The sequence below is a fragment of the Cupressus sempervirens genome, chromosome 6, assembly GCF_028749045.1.
Source record: "Cupressus sempervirens isolate cs-2001-9-10 chromosome 6, ASM2874904v1, whole genome shotgun sequence".
NCBI classification, from domain to species: domain Eukaryota; kingdom Viridiplantae; phylum Streptophyta; class Pinopsida; order Cupressales; family Cupressaceae; genus Cupressus; species Cupressus sempervirens.
Window position 1 is genome coordinate 284,712,126 of NC_143123.1, and position 15,950 is coordinate 284,728,075.

General features: G+C 36.9%; 1 protein-coding gene across 8 annotated transcripts in view; it reads right to left on the reverse strand.

The window, feature by feature from the left end:
• The window catches only part of LOC149552326 (Pentatricopeptide repeat (PPR) superfamily protein), a 156,211-nt gene that overhangs the window by 106,224 nt on the left and 34,037 nt on the right, over positions 1–15,950 (reverse strand). For all 8 annotated transcript variants that reach the window (XM_089787856.1, XM_089787855.1, XM_089787854.1 and 5 more), the window contains 2 exons: positions 5,729–5,794; positions 5,283–5,380 (listed from right to left, as the gene is read on the reverse strand). In XM_089787856.1, coding sequence (XP_089643982.1) covers positions 5,283–5,380; positions 5,729–5,794 — 164 coding nt within the window. The remainder of the gene's footprint in view (positions 1–5,282; positions 5,381–5,728; positions 5,795–15,950) is intronic.

The following is a 15,950-nucleotide window of genomic DNA, read 5'->3' on the forward strand; positions in this document are numbered from 1 at the left end:
TGTACTTCTGAGTTAGGTTCGAGTACTCTAGGTCTACAGTGATACTCCGACGACAGTGGTAACCCCTAGCACGATATGGTTATCACTTATTGCAGTTATGTGAGTCTTCGGACTTACTATTCCTAGAAAGCTCTCCTTTCCTCGATCCAGTCTCTTCACTTGTTGGCCATACTATGGGGTTGCAAGTGTGGTGGACTATGCCTTCTCTTGCACATCCTTCATCCCTTCCATTAGCTACTTCTCCATATCACGTCTTCCCCTGGTCGATCACTCCCTTCTTAGCCTCACCTTCAGTGCCTCCCCCGATCCCCCCAACCCTCCCTACTTCTATGTGTCACCTTGCTTGAACTCTCTTTTCCTTTGCAGAACTGCGGCATTTTCACCTCCCACCTGAGACAGTCACTTCCTCTGTCACCCTTCACTGATGCATGTTGTGCCTCAACCATGTTTGACCACCTTGCAACAAAGATCCAATAGTCTGCCATCCTCTTCTTCCCCCACCGTACTGTCTGCATTGCCTTATCCTCCCAAGCCCCTTTGTTTCCCCAGTTGAGGCTCTCTTCTTACTGCCTTCTTCGCCACAAGAAGCACAAGCTTTCCCCTTGCAATGTAGATCCCTCTATGCCTCCCTCTTGTGGTCCGCCAAGCTCTTTTAGCGTACCCATATCTCCTAGCAACTCCCCTTGCCTACCCCCTCCACCTTAGATCTTTGTGTATTTGTCTCGCGTACCTCCAACCTTTACGACATCCCCAATCATCCCACCATCCACCTCACCACCCTTCCCATTGCTATTTGTTTACCTTCACCAACATTTTGTGAGGTTGTTAGATCCATGAGCAATAGTAGAGCGGCTAATAAAGAAGGGTTCTAGGCAGAACCCTTCAAGATGGGTTTCTCAGTCTTGGGTTTTTTCTTCATTGTGATCTTCAATACAATGGTTTGCACTGGTTTCCCCCCTTCTTGGTCACAATACATCATCCATCTGATATACAAAGTTGCGTTGTGTGACCCCAACAACTACAAGACCATAATGGTTGGGCACACCTTTGCCAAACTCTATGCTATCGTACTCCACACCATTATCTCTAGGGAGCTTGATTGACAACATTATCGTGCGAGGGTTAGGCAAGGGTCGAGCCAAGTTTACGACAATCTTTCAAACCACGCATCACATTCTAACTCTTCTCTTGTCATTGAGGAGGCTCGAACATTGCTCGGTAAAAGTCTATTGTTGCTTTGGACTTTTGCAAAGTTTTCAATTTCATCCCTCGAACGGCATTGTTTCAGCGACTTAGAGACATTGTGATTTCAGAGATTCTTTTGACCATCATTATGAGGTGCTACAAGAGTGGTGGGTTGGTTCAAGACTTCCCAGTGCTTCTTGGACCCCAGTCAAAGCATTATTGGGGTGAAGCAAGGCTGCCTACATTACCCCATATTATTCGGCATCTACATTAGCAAGCTTAAGGCTTTCCTTCGAGACCTTTTGCTCCCTAGAGATGGCTTTTGTTTGCACCATGTTCTGATCTCCATTCTTCTTTTTGCTAATAATGTGATTCTTCTGGCCTCCTCCCCTGAGGGCCTTTAGCGTCTCCTAAATGGTCTGGCTTCCTTTTGTCACTTGATGCAGCTTACGATTAATAGGGTAAGACCCAAGTTATGGTCTTCCATTGTTTGAAGACCCCCCATCTACACTTCTTCCTAGGTGAGGAGATCGAGATCTCATCTACATAAACTTATCTGGGGATCAAATCCTTGGGACCTTGTTTCAGTATGAGACTATGCAACCCTAGGTCAACACGGGCTTGGGTTCCCTTGCTCTACTTGAGAAAGGGTGCTTATGTCATCGCTTCTAGGACACCACATCCAAGATGCCTCCTATGTATTCTCTAATCAAAGTGGTTGTTCTTTATGGCTCTGTGGTTTTGGGGTCTTCCCTCTTGGCTTTAGACTGGGCTTCTATTGAGCACATTCTTCTCCTTTGGCGCATAATCAAGTGTCACCGAACTACCCCTACAAGCATAATCTTGGCCAAGTTCAAGGCTCACCCCTTTAAATACAATGTCATCTTTGACCTAACTTGGTTTCTTCACCAACTTGGAGGGTTTGTCAACTCTATGAGGAGACACCACATATATTCTTACTTTGCCTATTGTTCCTCAGAGGTGATCATAGTGAGCGACCCTATTGGTCGGGCATGGTGCTGGTATGCTCAAGCCTCTATTCTATTAGGGTCAGTGGGCATCGGTATTGATGGTCTCCCTCCCTTCCAGTACCCATTGGATGGTCCTACTCATCTCCTCCCTAACTAACAAGAGTTGAACGAGCACATCAGGATGGACATCTACAAAAGGTATTTCACACGACGTTGATTGACCCCCGAGGGGGGACCCATCCCAAGATGGCCATTTACGTTGACCACTACATTAACATTTAGGACAGAATCATTGTGCATCCCTCTTACATTGAGCGGCACTGAACTCGTGCCCTATGTATTCCACTCAGCTTCTTCAAAGAAGACTCCCATCGGCTTCACATTCAAACCAACCACCATATTGATAGAGAGGATCGAATATACTAACTTTGTGACATGGGTGAAGCAAAGATAAAGTTAAACTTTTTATTATACTGCCCCATCTATTATGAGATTCCTAGGAGATTCCATTGTCTTTTTAGTGAGTGTCAATCCTTAGCTTCCTTTTTCAGATACTCCAAGAGGCTACACATCTTCGTGACTACACGTTATAGCTTCAATCTCCCTCGACTTCGAGACATGGTTCAAATCAGCTCATCACCTCCTCCTTCACAGCAGTCACCTCTACCAAAGGCTCCAACTGTTCGTTGAGCCCTTCCACTTCAATTCATAGCAGATCTATGAGACCTCATACAAATCACACAAACCACGACAACAATCCTCCCCTCCCAGTGATTCTCAGAGACTATCTTGGACCCCCTCTTGCCTCAATGGTAACCCTTCAATTTTGGGATACTTCTCAATGGCGGAAAGCTCTTAGTTGGTTGTCTTTGTTCTCGTATGCTTTTGTCCCCTTCGTGATGTCTCCCTTTGTTCTTTTTGTCTCTTGGTTGCTCGTTCTTTTCTTGGGCACCACTTGGTGTTCCTATAGCTGGTTGTGTAATATCTCTTTTGGCGACATTAGAAAATTACAAGCCCAACTTATAAAATAATTAAAAGTGACTTTGGATTTAAATTAAAACTATTTAAAATAATCTCTTTTTATTAAAAAGAGGAAAAGGTGACAAAGGGAAAATAAGATGAAAGACAAAATGGGAATCTGAAGAGTCACTATTGAGCATTGAAAGAGGAAGTCTCATTCGTTTTGGGCATGTTTGTTTTATGATTCAGACTTCAGTTTCTCTCTTGGAGAGTCATTTGGAAAGTTTTAGCTTTCATCCAAACCGAGGACAGAAACCCTTGTGTCGTTCAACAGTGAACACAACCAGGTGTATCAAGTGTGCGTACAGGTTCTTTCTTAGTCTTCCAATCTAATTGTAATGCTGTGTTTCAGATTGGATTTTTTATAGCTAGTTATTGTATTGCTGATGTATAATTTAATAATGTATTCTGAAGAGTTTATATGAGCTTTGTTGATCATACTATTGTATTGTTGAATACTATAGTGCAATAGAAAATTCTGATGTTTTCTATATGAGCATTTGTTGTTTAAAGTTAAAAGTTTATTGCATGAGCTATCAGTTTGAATTCTGAAAATTACTGTGAAAGTCCCTTTGGGGAAAATATCCATTAGAGATATTACAAGTTGTTTCTTAGTTATAACTTTCAGTCCCTTGGACCCTTTTGGTGGTCTCCTGTTGGACATTAATAAATTATCTCATCTTTCACTGATTGAAGAATAAACAAAACTAAATCTCTCCAATTGAGGTTTGTAAAATAAAATGTTAAAAATATTTTTTTCCATTCTCATTCACTTCTTTGTATGCCCTTTTCATTAATGCACACCAGTAAGTCCTTTACAAGTCCACTCAATCAGCTAGGTGGGTTTTGCACATGAAACTGATTACCAAAAGGTTTTTCGTCCATCAGCTAAGAATGAACCAAGTTCAATCTCTCCAAATTAGGATTTGGAGACAAAAAGTTAAGAAATTCCTTTTCCCATTCCCATTCACCTCCTCCTTTTATGCCCTTCTCATTATTTTTCATTTCTTTTTTGCAAGCACTTTTTTGCTTTTATTAAAGCATTTTTGCTTTTTGCTTTCCCAAGCAATTTGAGTAAAACTAACTTTATATTTTGAAACTTGGAAAGTCGTTTTAGAAAAAAATATTATTAATCAAAAAAATTACTCAAACTTAGATGGTTTTTTTAAATTATTTCAACACAATCACCAAAGACATGGAAAATAATAAAATTGCCCAAACTAGAAATTTTGACCCAACTTCAGTTCTTAGTGCATAGGAATAATCCGTGCACAAATTGGCATTTCCTCAACATGACTAATTTCTCCAAGTGTGGAGCACTCCCAAAATGTCAAATCTGCATCTGGACTGCAAGAGCTCTCTACCACTATCAGAATACCTTTTCCATAATGTTCCCGCTCTCCGAGGGGGTTGAAGGTTTCATAAGATGTGGGAATGGACCAAAAAGGGACATTACATTGACCATAAAATTTTATGTTTACAAGCTACAACAACCATCCATATAAATATTGTCTATCCAACTATCTCATTAAAAATTTCTTGAGACCAAAGGATCAATGGGTCAATTCAGAGAAACACAGAACCTATAACACTACCATTTCCATAATTCTTAAAGCAATCAACAAATCTATCATCTAATCCATATGGTTCAGCCGTCCATCAAAAGTCTGGCATATCACTCCTAAACAAAAAGCAAGCTTGGTAATTACAATGTCCAATAAGTAACTACTGATTATTGTAATTTTTAACATTTTAAAATTGGATATGTGGGATAAGAAATTTAATAGCAAAAATGCTGGAAAGGTCTTCATCAAGGGAATCACATCTCATTCGATATATAATCATCTTATCATTGAATGCAACATAAATTATGTTCAAGTTCTAGATGGTTATCGCTGACCAGTTTGTATATCTCATTACTTAAAAATAAGTAAACAGGTATGACAATTGTCTTTGAGTTGAGTTAACTATAGGTCATAATGCACATAGAATCAAAAGTTTAATTTAGAAATCTAATCTTGAAGAGGATGCACGCACATATCTATAACATTCAAAATGTGTGTGTGTGTGTGTGTGTCTGTGTGAAGGAATCGATCAAGAACATACGCTTGGTCAACCTGACCAGTTGATGCAGAAGCACATAAGAATGTTATATATGTCTGCCCCTTCAGCTTTACCCCAGACCGCTTCATACTCTCCATAAGCTTTGTTTTCAAATTAGTATGAAAAAACAAAAGTGAATGCGTTAAGAAATATATATACAAAATGAAAATTGAGCAAGGTACTGAAAAAAAGAAATCGTAGTAAACTAAGTCATAAACCAAGTCATTGAAAGGTCTTTTTTTCTCAAAATAACATATGCACATCATTATTTTATAGTCACAGTCCACTGCGTGTGTATAAGATTATTCTCACTAGTTAGAATAATTCATGTCAGCGAATTGAATCAGTGAAATTTATACTTGAGCTCAGAAGTGTAAACGTACCAAGGCCAATATCAAACTTCTTTAGAAAAAAAACTAACACTGAAAATTCATAGGAAATATAATAACCTGAATAGCACAATTTGAATTCTGGCTTTTCCCACATGCTGAGATGACAAAATTGTATAATGTCGTCTGCAAAAGACGATACAAAATACTCAGCCTAACATTCAAAAAACCTCATAGATGTCAGCCAAAAGTAACATCGTAACTATGTTCTGGGAATTCCACTTCCATTTGGGAAAAAAAAAACATGATGCAAAGTTCGTCCAAAATATGCTTCTAAGACTAATTCCACATCATTCTATATTGCAGTAGTTTATAATGAAAGAAGAATCAATGTCCCTCATTTTTTTTTAATGCAAAGACCTTTCTTCAAGCGTAGAACAGTGTAACAAAGGGAATATATCATCCCTGAATCATTAATGAAAAAGGATCTCTTTATTTGATAATTTGTTATTACCAAACATTCACAGAGTTATTCAAACACGAATTCTCCATTCTTCCGTACTTTTCAAATCCTTTCCAGGTGATATGGCACAGAATTTGAATGCAATAGTTTAATTGATCAGTAGACCAACCTAGTTCTGTAATGGACCAGAAAAATAGAAGAAACAAATCATATAGTGCTATAGAATTTCCTGTTGTATCAAGACCACATTTAACATATTATCTGCCCTGCTCTTTCTTATGTCTGTTATTGACTCCAAAACTATTTCCAAATTAATAATATCAGATTTCCACAATCCATCAAGATTATTGTGAGATTATTCTGGGTAGATGGTGTAAGAATTTTTCTCAAATTTTTCAACTCTGCCAATATCTTGTAGAGCTTCTCATACAAAACTGTGTATACCTTTATTTGCATGAAGTATCGGATCACGCTCCATAATTCTCATTTTTTTATCCTCTTACTGATGATGGATTGCAATGTATTATCCAGGACATTGATGTAAATAAAGCTATGCACAGTATTCTACCAGAAGCTTTACAATGTCATGGAATATGGAGATATCATATTTTTAATCCATTAATATATATTATTGTGCACTTCAAACTTAGTTGGAAAAGTTTCATGAAACGACAGAATTCTCTCACTATGGCAGAAGTTGTAGGCTCGTTTTCCATTGACATAATATAACGTCCCAGTTTGACACTAAAACATGGGTAGTATTCTCAATTGTGGTTATCAGTATCTGCTGTCAATACACTTTTGAAATTCAGTACTTTCAACTATGGGCTAGTAAATAAATCTTAATTAAAAACATGATTAATCTTCTTTGATTAAGTGAACTTGACTCTAAATGTGTTTGAAGTTTCCAAGATGTTTCCCACATTAAATGTTTTGTGTTGCCATGCATCAAGACATGAACATTCTAAAAAACGCATTTTGGTGAAAGTTACAAGATTCACTCCCATATACCCAGACTCAGCATGCCCCGGGGTGAGAAGGCCCAAGTGACTCCCGAAGACCTAGATTTGGTAAATGCTCATATCCTTTCACAACATTGGGTACCCCAAATGTAGAAAATCCTAAGAAGTCACCACTATCTTCCACCCATAACTGAAGATGATGCAAAATGCGACCAAGCACAACTATTAAAAACGCCAAATAAGAGCAAAAGAAACTACAAGCATGAGAGTTGTGTCAAACAAAGCAAATACAAAATGAGTTTTGAGTCGAAATATAGAATCCTAGACACAAATAAGGTACACAATCACAAGCCGAGTCTGAGTGTTGTAACTACAATTTCAATGTTAGATGAAGGTTTTGATGACATCCTAGATGTGCCATGGGTTGGAAGACTTGGAGAGGAGATCCACTATTTCCAAGACTGAAAAGCCTGCTCATGTAATGCATAAAAATCCCAACATATATTTAGATAGAAGAATGTTAAAAATCTCCAAATTGTAAGAAGGGTAGGATTGTCATTCAAATTCATATATATTTAATGCAAAAATAACCAGCAAATAACCAAAAAAAACTCATATAAAAAACTTCAAAGTTTGTTATTGCATTATAAATCAGCAATACAATAACATGCATAGAGAAGCCAATCTTATAAGCTGTAACAACAGTCACATTAAAGACATGTAGAAAAGAACCTGTAACACCAAATGTGAACTCTGATGTAAATCCACCTGTAATGTTGAACCGGGTTAAAATCCGATCTGGCATATTGAGCATGAAGGTTTCCGTCCTCAAGTTCTGAACAACTTAAATCCCAAAGCTTCCCCTTTTCTCAAAGAGAAATCTGAAAACAACTCCAAAATCTAAGCTATTGAATATGAGCTTCCTCTTCACCTCTTAAGCAGAACATGATGACTCTTCATGTTCCCTTGCCTATGTCTTCATTTTTTTTTTATTCTCTTTTCCCTTTTATTTGTCTTTTTCCCACTTAAGAGAATAATATAGCTTTATTCGATAAAGTGACTTAGTAATTCCTCTCTTTTTTTTTTTTCAAGTCACTTTATTAAAACAATTTTATCTTCAAACATCAAAATAAATATCCTATTGAACTCAGAGAGCCATGTATAATAGTTTGGCAAAAAGCTCTTGACAAGACGCTCAAAGTCCAATACTGCACCCTTGGGACTACAGACCCCACTTGACTTACCATAAAGTAAGTATCAGGAACCCCTGCTATGTCAACTCTGATCTGCCTAAAAGTGAAGGTGTCCATGTCTAAACTCATACACTGACCACTGGCATAGACCTGGTTAGACCACGAGACCGTCATGAAAAAGGGGTAACGACACATCAAAGGTAAATGAGTAGAAAAGGGGACATTACATGCAATGATAGAAGAATTAACTTAGATTGACAAAAATAGTACTTGTGGTTCCTTGACCATCAAACAAAAATGTATTGGTACTAAGTGGGTGTTTAGATATAAAATGCATGAATAATGGTAAAGTTGTCAAAAACAAAGCTAGATTAATATGTAAAGGTTACGTACAAATTGAAAAACTTGATTTGGAAAAAACATTTGCTCTTGTAGCAAGATTAGAACCAATTCGTATGTTTTTGACATTCTCCATATAAAAACTTTAAAGTTTCGCATATGGACGTGAAAACAGCCTTTCCCAATGGTTTTTTAGAAGAGCAAATTTATATGGAACAACCAAAGGGTTTTGTATGAGTAGGTAAAGAAGATTATGTGTGCAGATTAAAGAAGGCCTCTATGGTCTTAAACAGGCACATAGGGCTTGGTATTCCAAGTTCGATCAGCATATTTTACAGCAAGGTTTCAAAAAGGAAATACAGGAAGTAATTTATATTTCAAATCTACTGGAGATCAAATATTATTTTTGGTTGTATATGTCGATGATATTATGTTTGGTGGGAATGATGAAGTTTTTAAGGATTTTGCTAATCAAATGCAAAGAACATTCAAAATGCCTATAATAGGAGAATTATCATTTTTTCTTAGATAGCAAGTTTCTCAAATGGATGTAGGCATATTATTCTCACAGACTAAAAACACCAAGTTAATGCTCAAAAAGTTCCAGATAAAGAACTACAAACTAGTTAGTGCACCAATGCACAAAAAGTAAACTACATAAGAATTATGATTCCCCTACCACAAATCAAACAAAATATAGGTCTATGATAGGTAGTTTATTATATTTAACAACTTCTAGACCTTAAATAATGCAAGCAGTTTGTATGGTTCCGCATTATCAATCCATACCAAAAGTTTCTCATCTTAATACATTGGTAGGAATCTTCAAATATCTCCAGGATTCTATTGATTATGGCTCGTGGTATCTACGAAAAGATAAGTTTACTCTTGCAGCTTTTACAGATGCAGATTAGGCAGGTTGTTAATTTCTTAAAGACAATATCTAGGTAAATAGATCAGATCTAGATTTACATTATTAGATTTATTTAACGAAATAAAGCAGCGGAAAACTAAAAAAGCAAAACACAGTCATACACAGCATATGCTCTTCAATCAGTTCATCATTCAAAATAACTTCAGAACTTACAAGAGCTCCAAATAAATGGAAAAATGGCTCTAAAACAAGCTACAAACAAAATAGCAAACCTGGAATATACTTGATATTGCTACCTTATCTTTTGTCATTACCTATTGTAAGCTTTTTTCTTTCTGCATTGCTGAAAATCACAAATTTCTTCCCTCTTGAGAAAGATAATTGAACTCTATTTTAACCCTTAGCTTCCTTTTATAGCAGCAGTTGGGAAAAACAAAGACCTACTTGAAGTCTACTTCCATAAAGTAGAGTCCTACTTGAAGTCTACTTCCATAAAGTAGAGTCTTATTTACACTCTTCTTCTTAGGTGACTACTTTAATTGGTTAGGTCGATTAAGTAGAGTCCTACTTGAACTCTACTTCTAACTTACCTTTCTGAGCTACAATTATCAACACTCCCTCCTAGTGAAGAAGGTATTCACCACCACTCCAAACTTGTCTTGTAAGAAAATAAACTTCCCTTTTACCAAGGGTTTGGTGAGTATGTGAACTTGTTCATCTTTCGAAATCTACTGAAGCTTAATGCCTCCTTTCAAGACATTGTCTCTAATAAAATGATATATGATCTCAATGTATTGTGACCTATCATGAAACTCTAAATTCTCTAAGAGTTTTATGCAACTTTGATTGTCACAATTAATCATAGTAGGCTCCAACTGCTTATCAAATAAACTTGTAAGCATCTTTCGAAGCCAAATTGCTCCACAACTTGCCAAACTGGCTGCTAAATGCTCAGCTTGAGCTAAACTAAGTGCTACTAAACTTTGATGCCTGTTGAACCACCAAATCATGGTTGAACCTAAACCGAAACAACACCCTGAAGTACTCCTCCAATTTGTATAAGTCCCTGCCCAATCTGAATCAAAATACCCTTGCAACTTCACCCCATCTCCACAAAGGTATTGCAAACTATACTCCATTGTGCCCTGCAAATATTTGAGCACATACTTTGATGCAATCCAATGAACCTACCTTAGCTCTACCATATGCTGACTCAAGGTGTTACAACAAAACAAATGTTTGGTCGAGTGTTGATGAGAAACATCAATGAGCCAATTAATTGCCTGTATTGTTTGGAATCTGTCAATTCTGACTTTGAAGAAACAACCTTCTTCAAATTGGTTGCCATTGGAATAGTCATTGATCTACTATTTTCCATCTTGAATCTCTTAAGGATTTGCAGTGTATACCTCCCTTGTCCAAGAAAGATCTCTCTCGATCTCTGTCAAACCTCAAATCCCAAAAAATAATGCATCAATCCTGTTCAGTGGATATTTTGCAAGTGACAATTTTGGGTAAACTCCAGTCACAAAATAGGATGACCAGCCAAGTGTGAGACAGAGTCTCCCCTACCTTAAAGGGTTCCCCCTTCTCATCGTTCCTTGGATCAACTCAAGGTGAGCAAGAAGTTGAGAGATTTTGTAAGGAGTGTTACTATTATCCTTTCCTCTTAGCTTTCAGGAAAGAATCCACTTACCCGCAAAGCTAGTAATGGGCAAGATGAAACCTCAAACTACACTTCTATCTAAAGTTTTAAACAGTGATACCGATAAACAACCACTAACTCAAAGGCTAGCTGAAAACATACCAGTTTGGCTCTAAGTCCTATTTTAACCTATTCTTTAAGAATAAACTTTACCATTGGGGCACAAAGACTTCCAAAAGTAGGGAATTCTAACTACTTTTCGTGAATTTGAGATGGTAATACAAGCTACAATGAAAGCTCCTAGTCTATGTATTGCCACAACCACTCCCAATCAAAGCTTCAGCTCCGACTGCTTCTTAATTCACAATGCTCTATTATTGAACACACAATAATAACATGAATCAAAGACAATAGGCACAAATTACAATCAAAGCTTCTAATTTGCTCTATAACAATTGGTTCCCGTCAAAGCTTTGAATCCAGTTGCTTCTTTTATTCACTTTTCTCCCAAATTTGTACTATACAATCAAAAGCTATGCTTGCACAAATGTAGCAGAGCTTAATTGCATACAACAAAAGATGATTTTTACAATAAGAGGGCACTCCATATAGGCAAAGGAGTTGAGAAAAAGATGGAGGAAAAAGTGGGAGCAACTCAAACAACTTTGAACCTACAGTTGCACACAAGTATTGTGGATGCGGCGAACTCTCAAAGACTTAAAGGCAGTATATGTTGAACCTAGTGTAATTTTTTGTAATAATTCTAGTGCCATAAGTCTTTCAAAAGATCTATTTTTCATTCTCATACAAAACAATCTCAATCAAATATCATCTTTTGAAACAAGAAGTTGCAAATAATGAGATTCAACTTAAGTTTGTCTCTACAAGAAAACAGCCGGCAGAAAGTTTTACTAAACCTCTGCCTAAAGATACTTTTCAATCCCCCCTTCACATACTTGGGATTGTGGCTTTGCCACACTATATTCTTGTATTTTGGGCTTGTACTTAGGGGGAAATTCTTCTTGGCTTTCTCTTTCATACCCTGTTCCTTTTTAGTTGATGTCAAAGGGGGAGAAATGATTTCAGATTGCAGGAGTTGGCTCACAGGCATTGATTCAGGTATTGGTTCATTGGTTCAGAACGCAGGTGTTGGTTCACATTGCACATGTATGATTGAAAGATGGTTCAGAACACAGGTGTTGGTTTTCATTATATCTCATATTTATTTTTGACGTCGATAACAAAGGGTGTGATTGTTAGCCCCTGTTGCAGACTTGTCATTGATGTCAAAAGAAGAAATATACTAAAGTCTAAATCACATTTCTGAGAAGCATTTTATTTGTGGCCACTATTTATATATGGTTGTATAAGCACTTATATACTGGGGATTTGTGGAATGACATTGTGTCAGCTGTCTTAATCTTAGAACTTACATACTATGAAATAGCTTTATGTCCACATTTTTAATCTCAGCAATTATGGTGTGACTGCATTGTGTCAGTGACTATTATATCAGAACGTCAAAAGTGATTACAGTCAGGACACAGATTCTATCTTTGGTGTTGTGGTTGTCATCAAATGCTGATTCCCTGGCTTAAATTGAAACAATAGAAAATTGCCAGTGGAAATACTATATCCCATAGTACCACAAGAAACAAAAGGATGTCAGGTTATCTCACCATTAGACAGTGACTGAAACATAATCTTTACACAAAGTAAAAGAGAACAAGAAGTATCGAATCCCGCATATTGATTCCACACGTAGAGGATGATAAAAGACGGAATGGGCAATGTGTCAAGTTTAAAACCGAGATATCAAGTTCTATAAAATGGATATTATAGACATGAATCTTGGCATGATACATTTGATTCAAAAGTTTCCATGACGTATTTCTTATCTGAGATTTACACAGGAACTTCAAGGAGTTTTGATAAATTTAGATATTGAGAATTGGTTGCCACCTGTCAATGTCAACAGAAGAAGTCTTCAATAATAAACAAATATAATCTTTGTTTGATGCAGTCTCACAAGACAGAATTGGCAAAAGTTAGGAAGTTACGAATCAGTTGTAACTTGTTTAAAAACTTCTTCCAGTCGTGTGATATATTATATACTCCTTCCACTTGAAATGTGGCATGTGTAAGCATTGCTTAAAGAGAAATAAGATATAATCCATTGCTGATGGAGATTGTTTGAATATTAACAGTTGTGCGCAGTGAATCTGAAATCATTTTCTCTGAGAGGTTTGGTCTATATTTGGTGATATAGATATGAATATGGACAATAGCTGCTAAAGTGAAGAACAAGAAAAATATATGTCTTTGAAGAGAACCTGAACGGTGAATGTGTTTCTTTGAGTAGAGACTAGAGTAGCACAGTTCGATGAGAATATGAATGGATACGTTGAAAAAGAAAGACTCTGACGTGGAATATGTTTATCTGAAACCACAGTAGATCAATGTGAGTTTGGTTAATATATGAGCTGAGTATCTGTTTGAAAGGAAAGACATTTGTTATAGTCTTGAAAAAAGGTATCCACACCAGATATAACAGTGAATAGATTTCTTTTTAAGGTCTACTTTATCTGAATACAGAGAATCACCACAAGGCAAAGAGGCCCTAGAATATGACGTGGAAACCCAAGATGGGAAAGTCCACAGAGAGCAATGCTGCTGGGTCTACTGTCCCAATCCAGCCTCACAAATAAAATCAAGTACAATGTCTAGGGCACTGACCTGAGGTATCACCAAATATGCTTACATGACCGCCAACTCACAAATAACATGAACTGCAAAGAGCTACAATTTTCTTTGTGCAAATATGAATGAACTGAGAATCTAAACACAACAAATCAATTCTGATAATTAAGACAATCTGATACAAAACAATTCTGATAATTAAGAAAATTCTGATATACCAGCACTCATGTAGCAAACTGAATTCTAAACCAAGTCAGCCCTGCAAATTGAACAGCATACTGGTAACAAAAATGATCACAACCTTCAAAACTTTCCTTTTTCAAAATCTGAACATCAAATCTCAGTATCAATAAATTCAATACCAATCTGAATGTTAATAAACTCTTTGTAAGAGTATCTTTGCAATCTAAGCTTTGATGGAGTAATCAATTTAAACTTGTAAGTGAATATTCATCACTGCATCCCTTCCTACCCACCCCTTCTACAGATGAAGAAGAAATAGAACCACCCCCATCTCACAAGAGAGGCTCATTAGAAGGGCATTTCAAAATAAATTGAGAGAAATTGTTGACATAAAGGTTAGGTGTTGCCTCTTTACAAATGGTGTTCCATTCAATCTAGTGAGATCACCATATTAGAGAGAGATGGTGCAAGCAATAAATGAAACACCTCGTGGTTACCGACGCCCTAGATAAAAGAAGTTGAGAACCACCATATTGCATAATGAGAGAAAGAATGTAGACACCCTCCTCAAACCAATTAGAGATTCTTGGATCCAAACGAGGTTGAGTATTGTCTCTGATGGATGGAAATATTTGCAAAATTCAACCATTAATAAATGTGATAGCTGTTTCCCCCTAGGGAGCAATGCTTTTGAGGGCAATTGATTGTGAAGGGCAAGTAAAGGATGTAAATTTTATTGTTGGGCTTCTCATTGAATCCATAGAGGCCGTGGGAGTTGACAATGCTGTCCAAGTAATAACGGACAATACTAAAGTTTGTAGGGCTGCAGGTGCTTTGGTAGAAGCACATTATGATCATATCTTTTGGACACCATGCACTGTTCACTCCTTGAACTTTGTGAAGAAAGCAATTGGCAACCAAATTGAATGGGTGAAAAAAGTGTATGAGGAGGGTGAGGAGATCCAAATGTTTGTGACAAACCACCATATGTCACAAGCAATTTTCAGAATTTTGTCCAACTTGGAATTATTGAAGGTAACTTTATTTAGTTTCATTTATCATTTTGTGTCATACTTTACATGACTGAATAAAATGTTTTTTTTGATATTTACATATTTGAAATGTGTTATTAACTTACAATTTGAATTAACATGGTAATAGGTTGTTGAAACAAGGTTTGCTTCACACAAAATCATCCTTAGACAACTTGTGAGGGTGAGACAAGCATTGTGCCAAATGGTTATTGGCAACCAATAGGGTGGATGGAAGCAAGCTAATACAGAAAGGACTAAAATGTAAAGGATTTGATCTTGAGTGATGATTTTTGGAATAGGGTGGAATATGTATTAGAATTCACCGAGCCCATCATGTCTATGCTTCGGTTTTCCGACACTGATGAGCCTTGTTTGGGGGACATATATGATAACATGGACTCCATGCTAGAGAGAGTGAAAATGGTAAGTTTAAATTTTTATAAAATACTTTATCCTTGTTTATTAAGAGATTTTTAATTTTAATTTTAATTAACACTACATCAAGATAACTTACATGAACATCATTAGACATCTAGGTCATTCAGAGGATAGATCAAGATCTTGAGGAAACCTTCTACAAACAGGTGGACAAAATTGTTCTCCATCATTGGAACAAGATGACTATACCTTTACACCTCCTGGCATATGCACTTTCTCACAAGTATTATAGCGGTGAGATACTTTCTATTCCAACTAGAGTGGCACCATACAGAGATCCTGAGGTTGCCAGTGGGTATAAGAGGGCATTAAGTAGGCTCTTTAGCAATCCTGAGGTGCCATCGAATGTTAGAAGAGAGTTTGCAGACTTTGTCTCAGGAAAAAATGCAAACCCTGATGCAATCAATGACCAAAGTAGAATGGATGTCATTGGATGGTGGTACTTACGTGGGCAACGTTACATGTACCTCCAATCTCTTGGCATTAAGATCCTATCACAAGTATTTAAGTT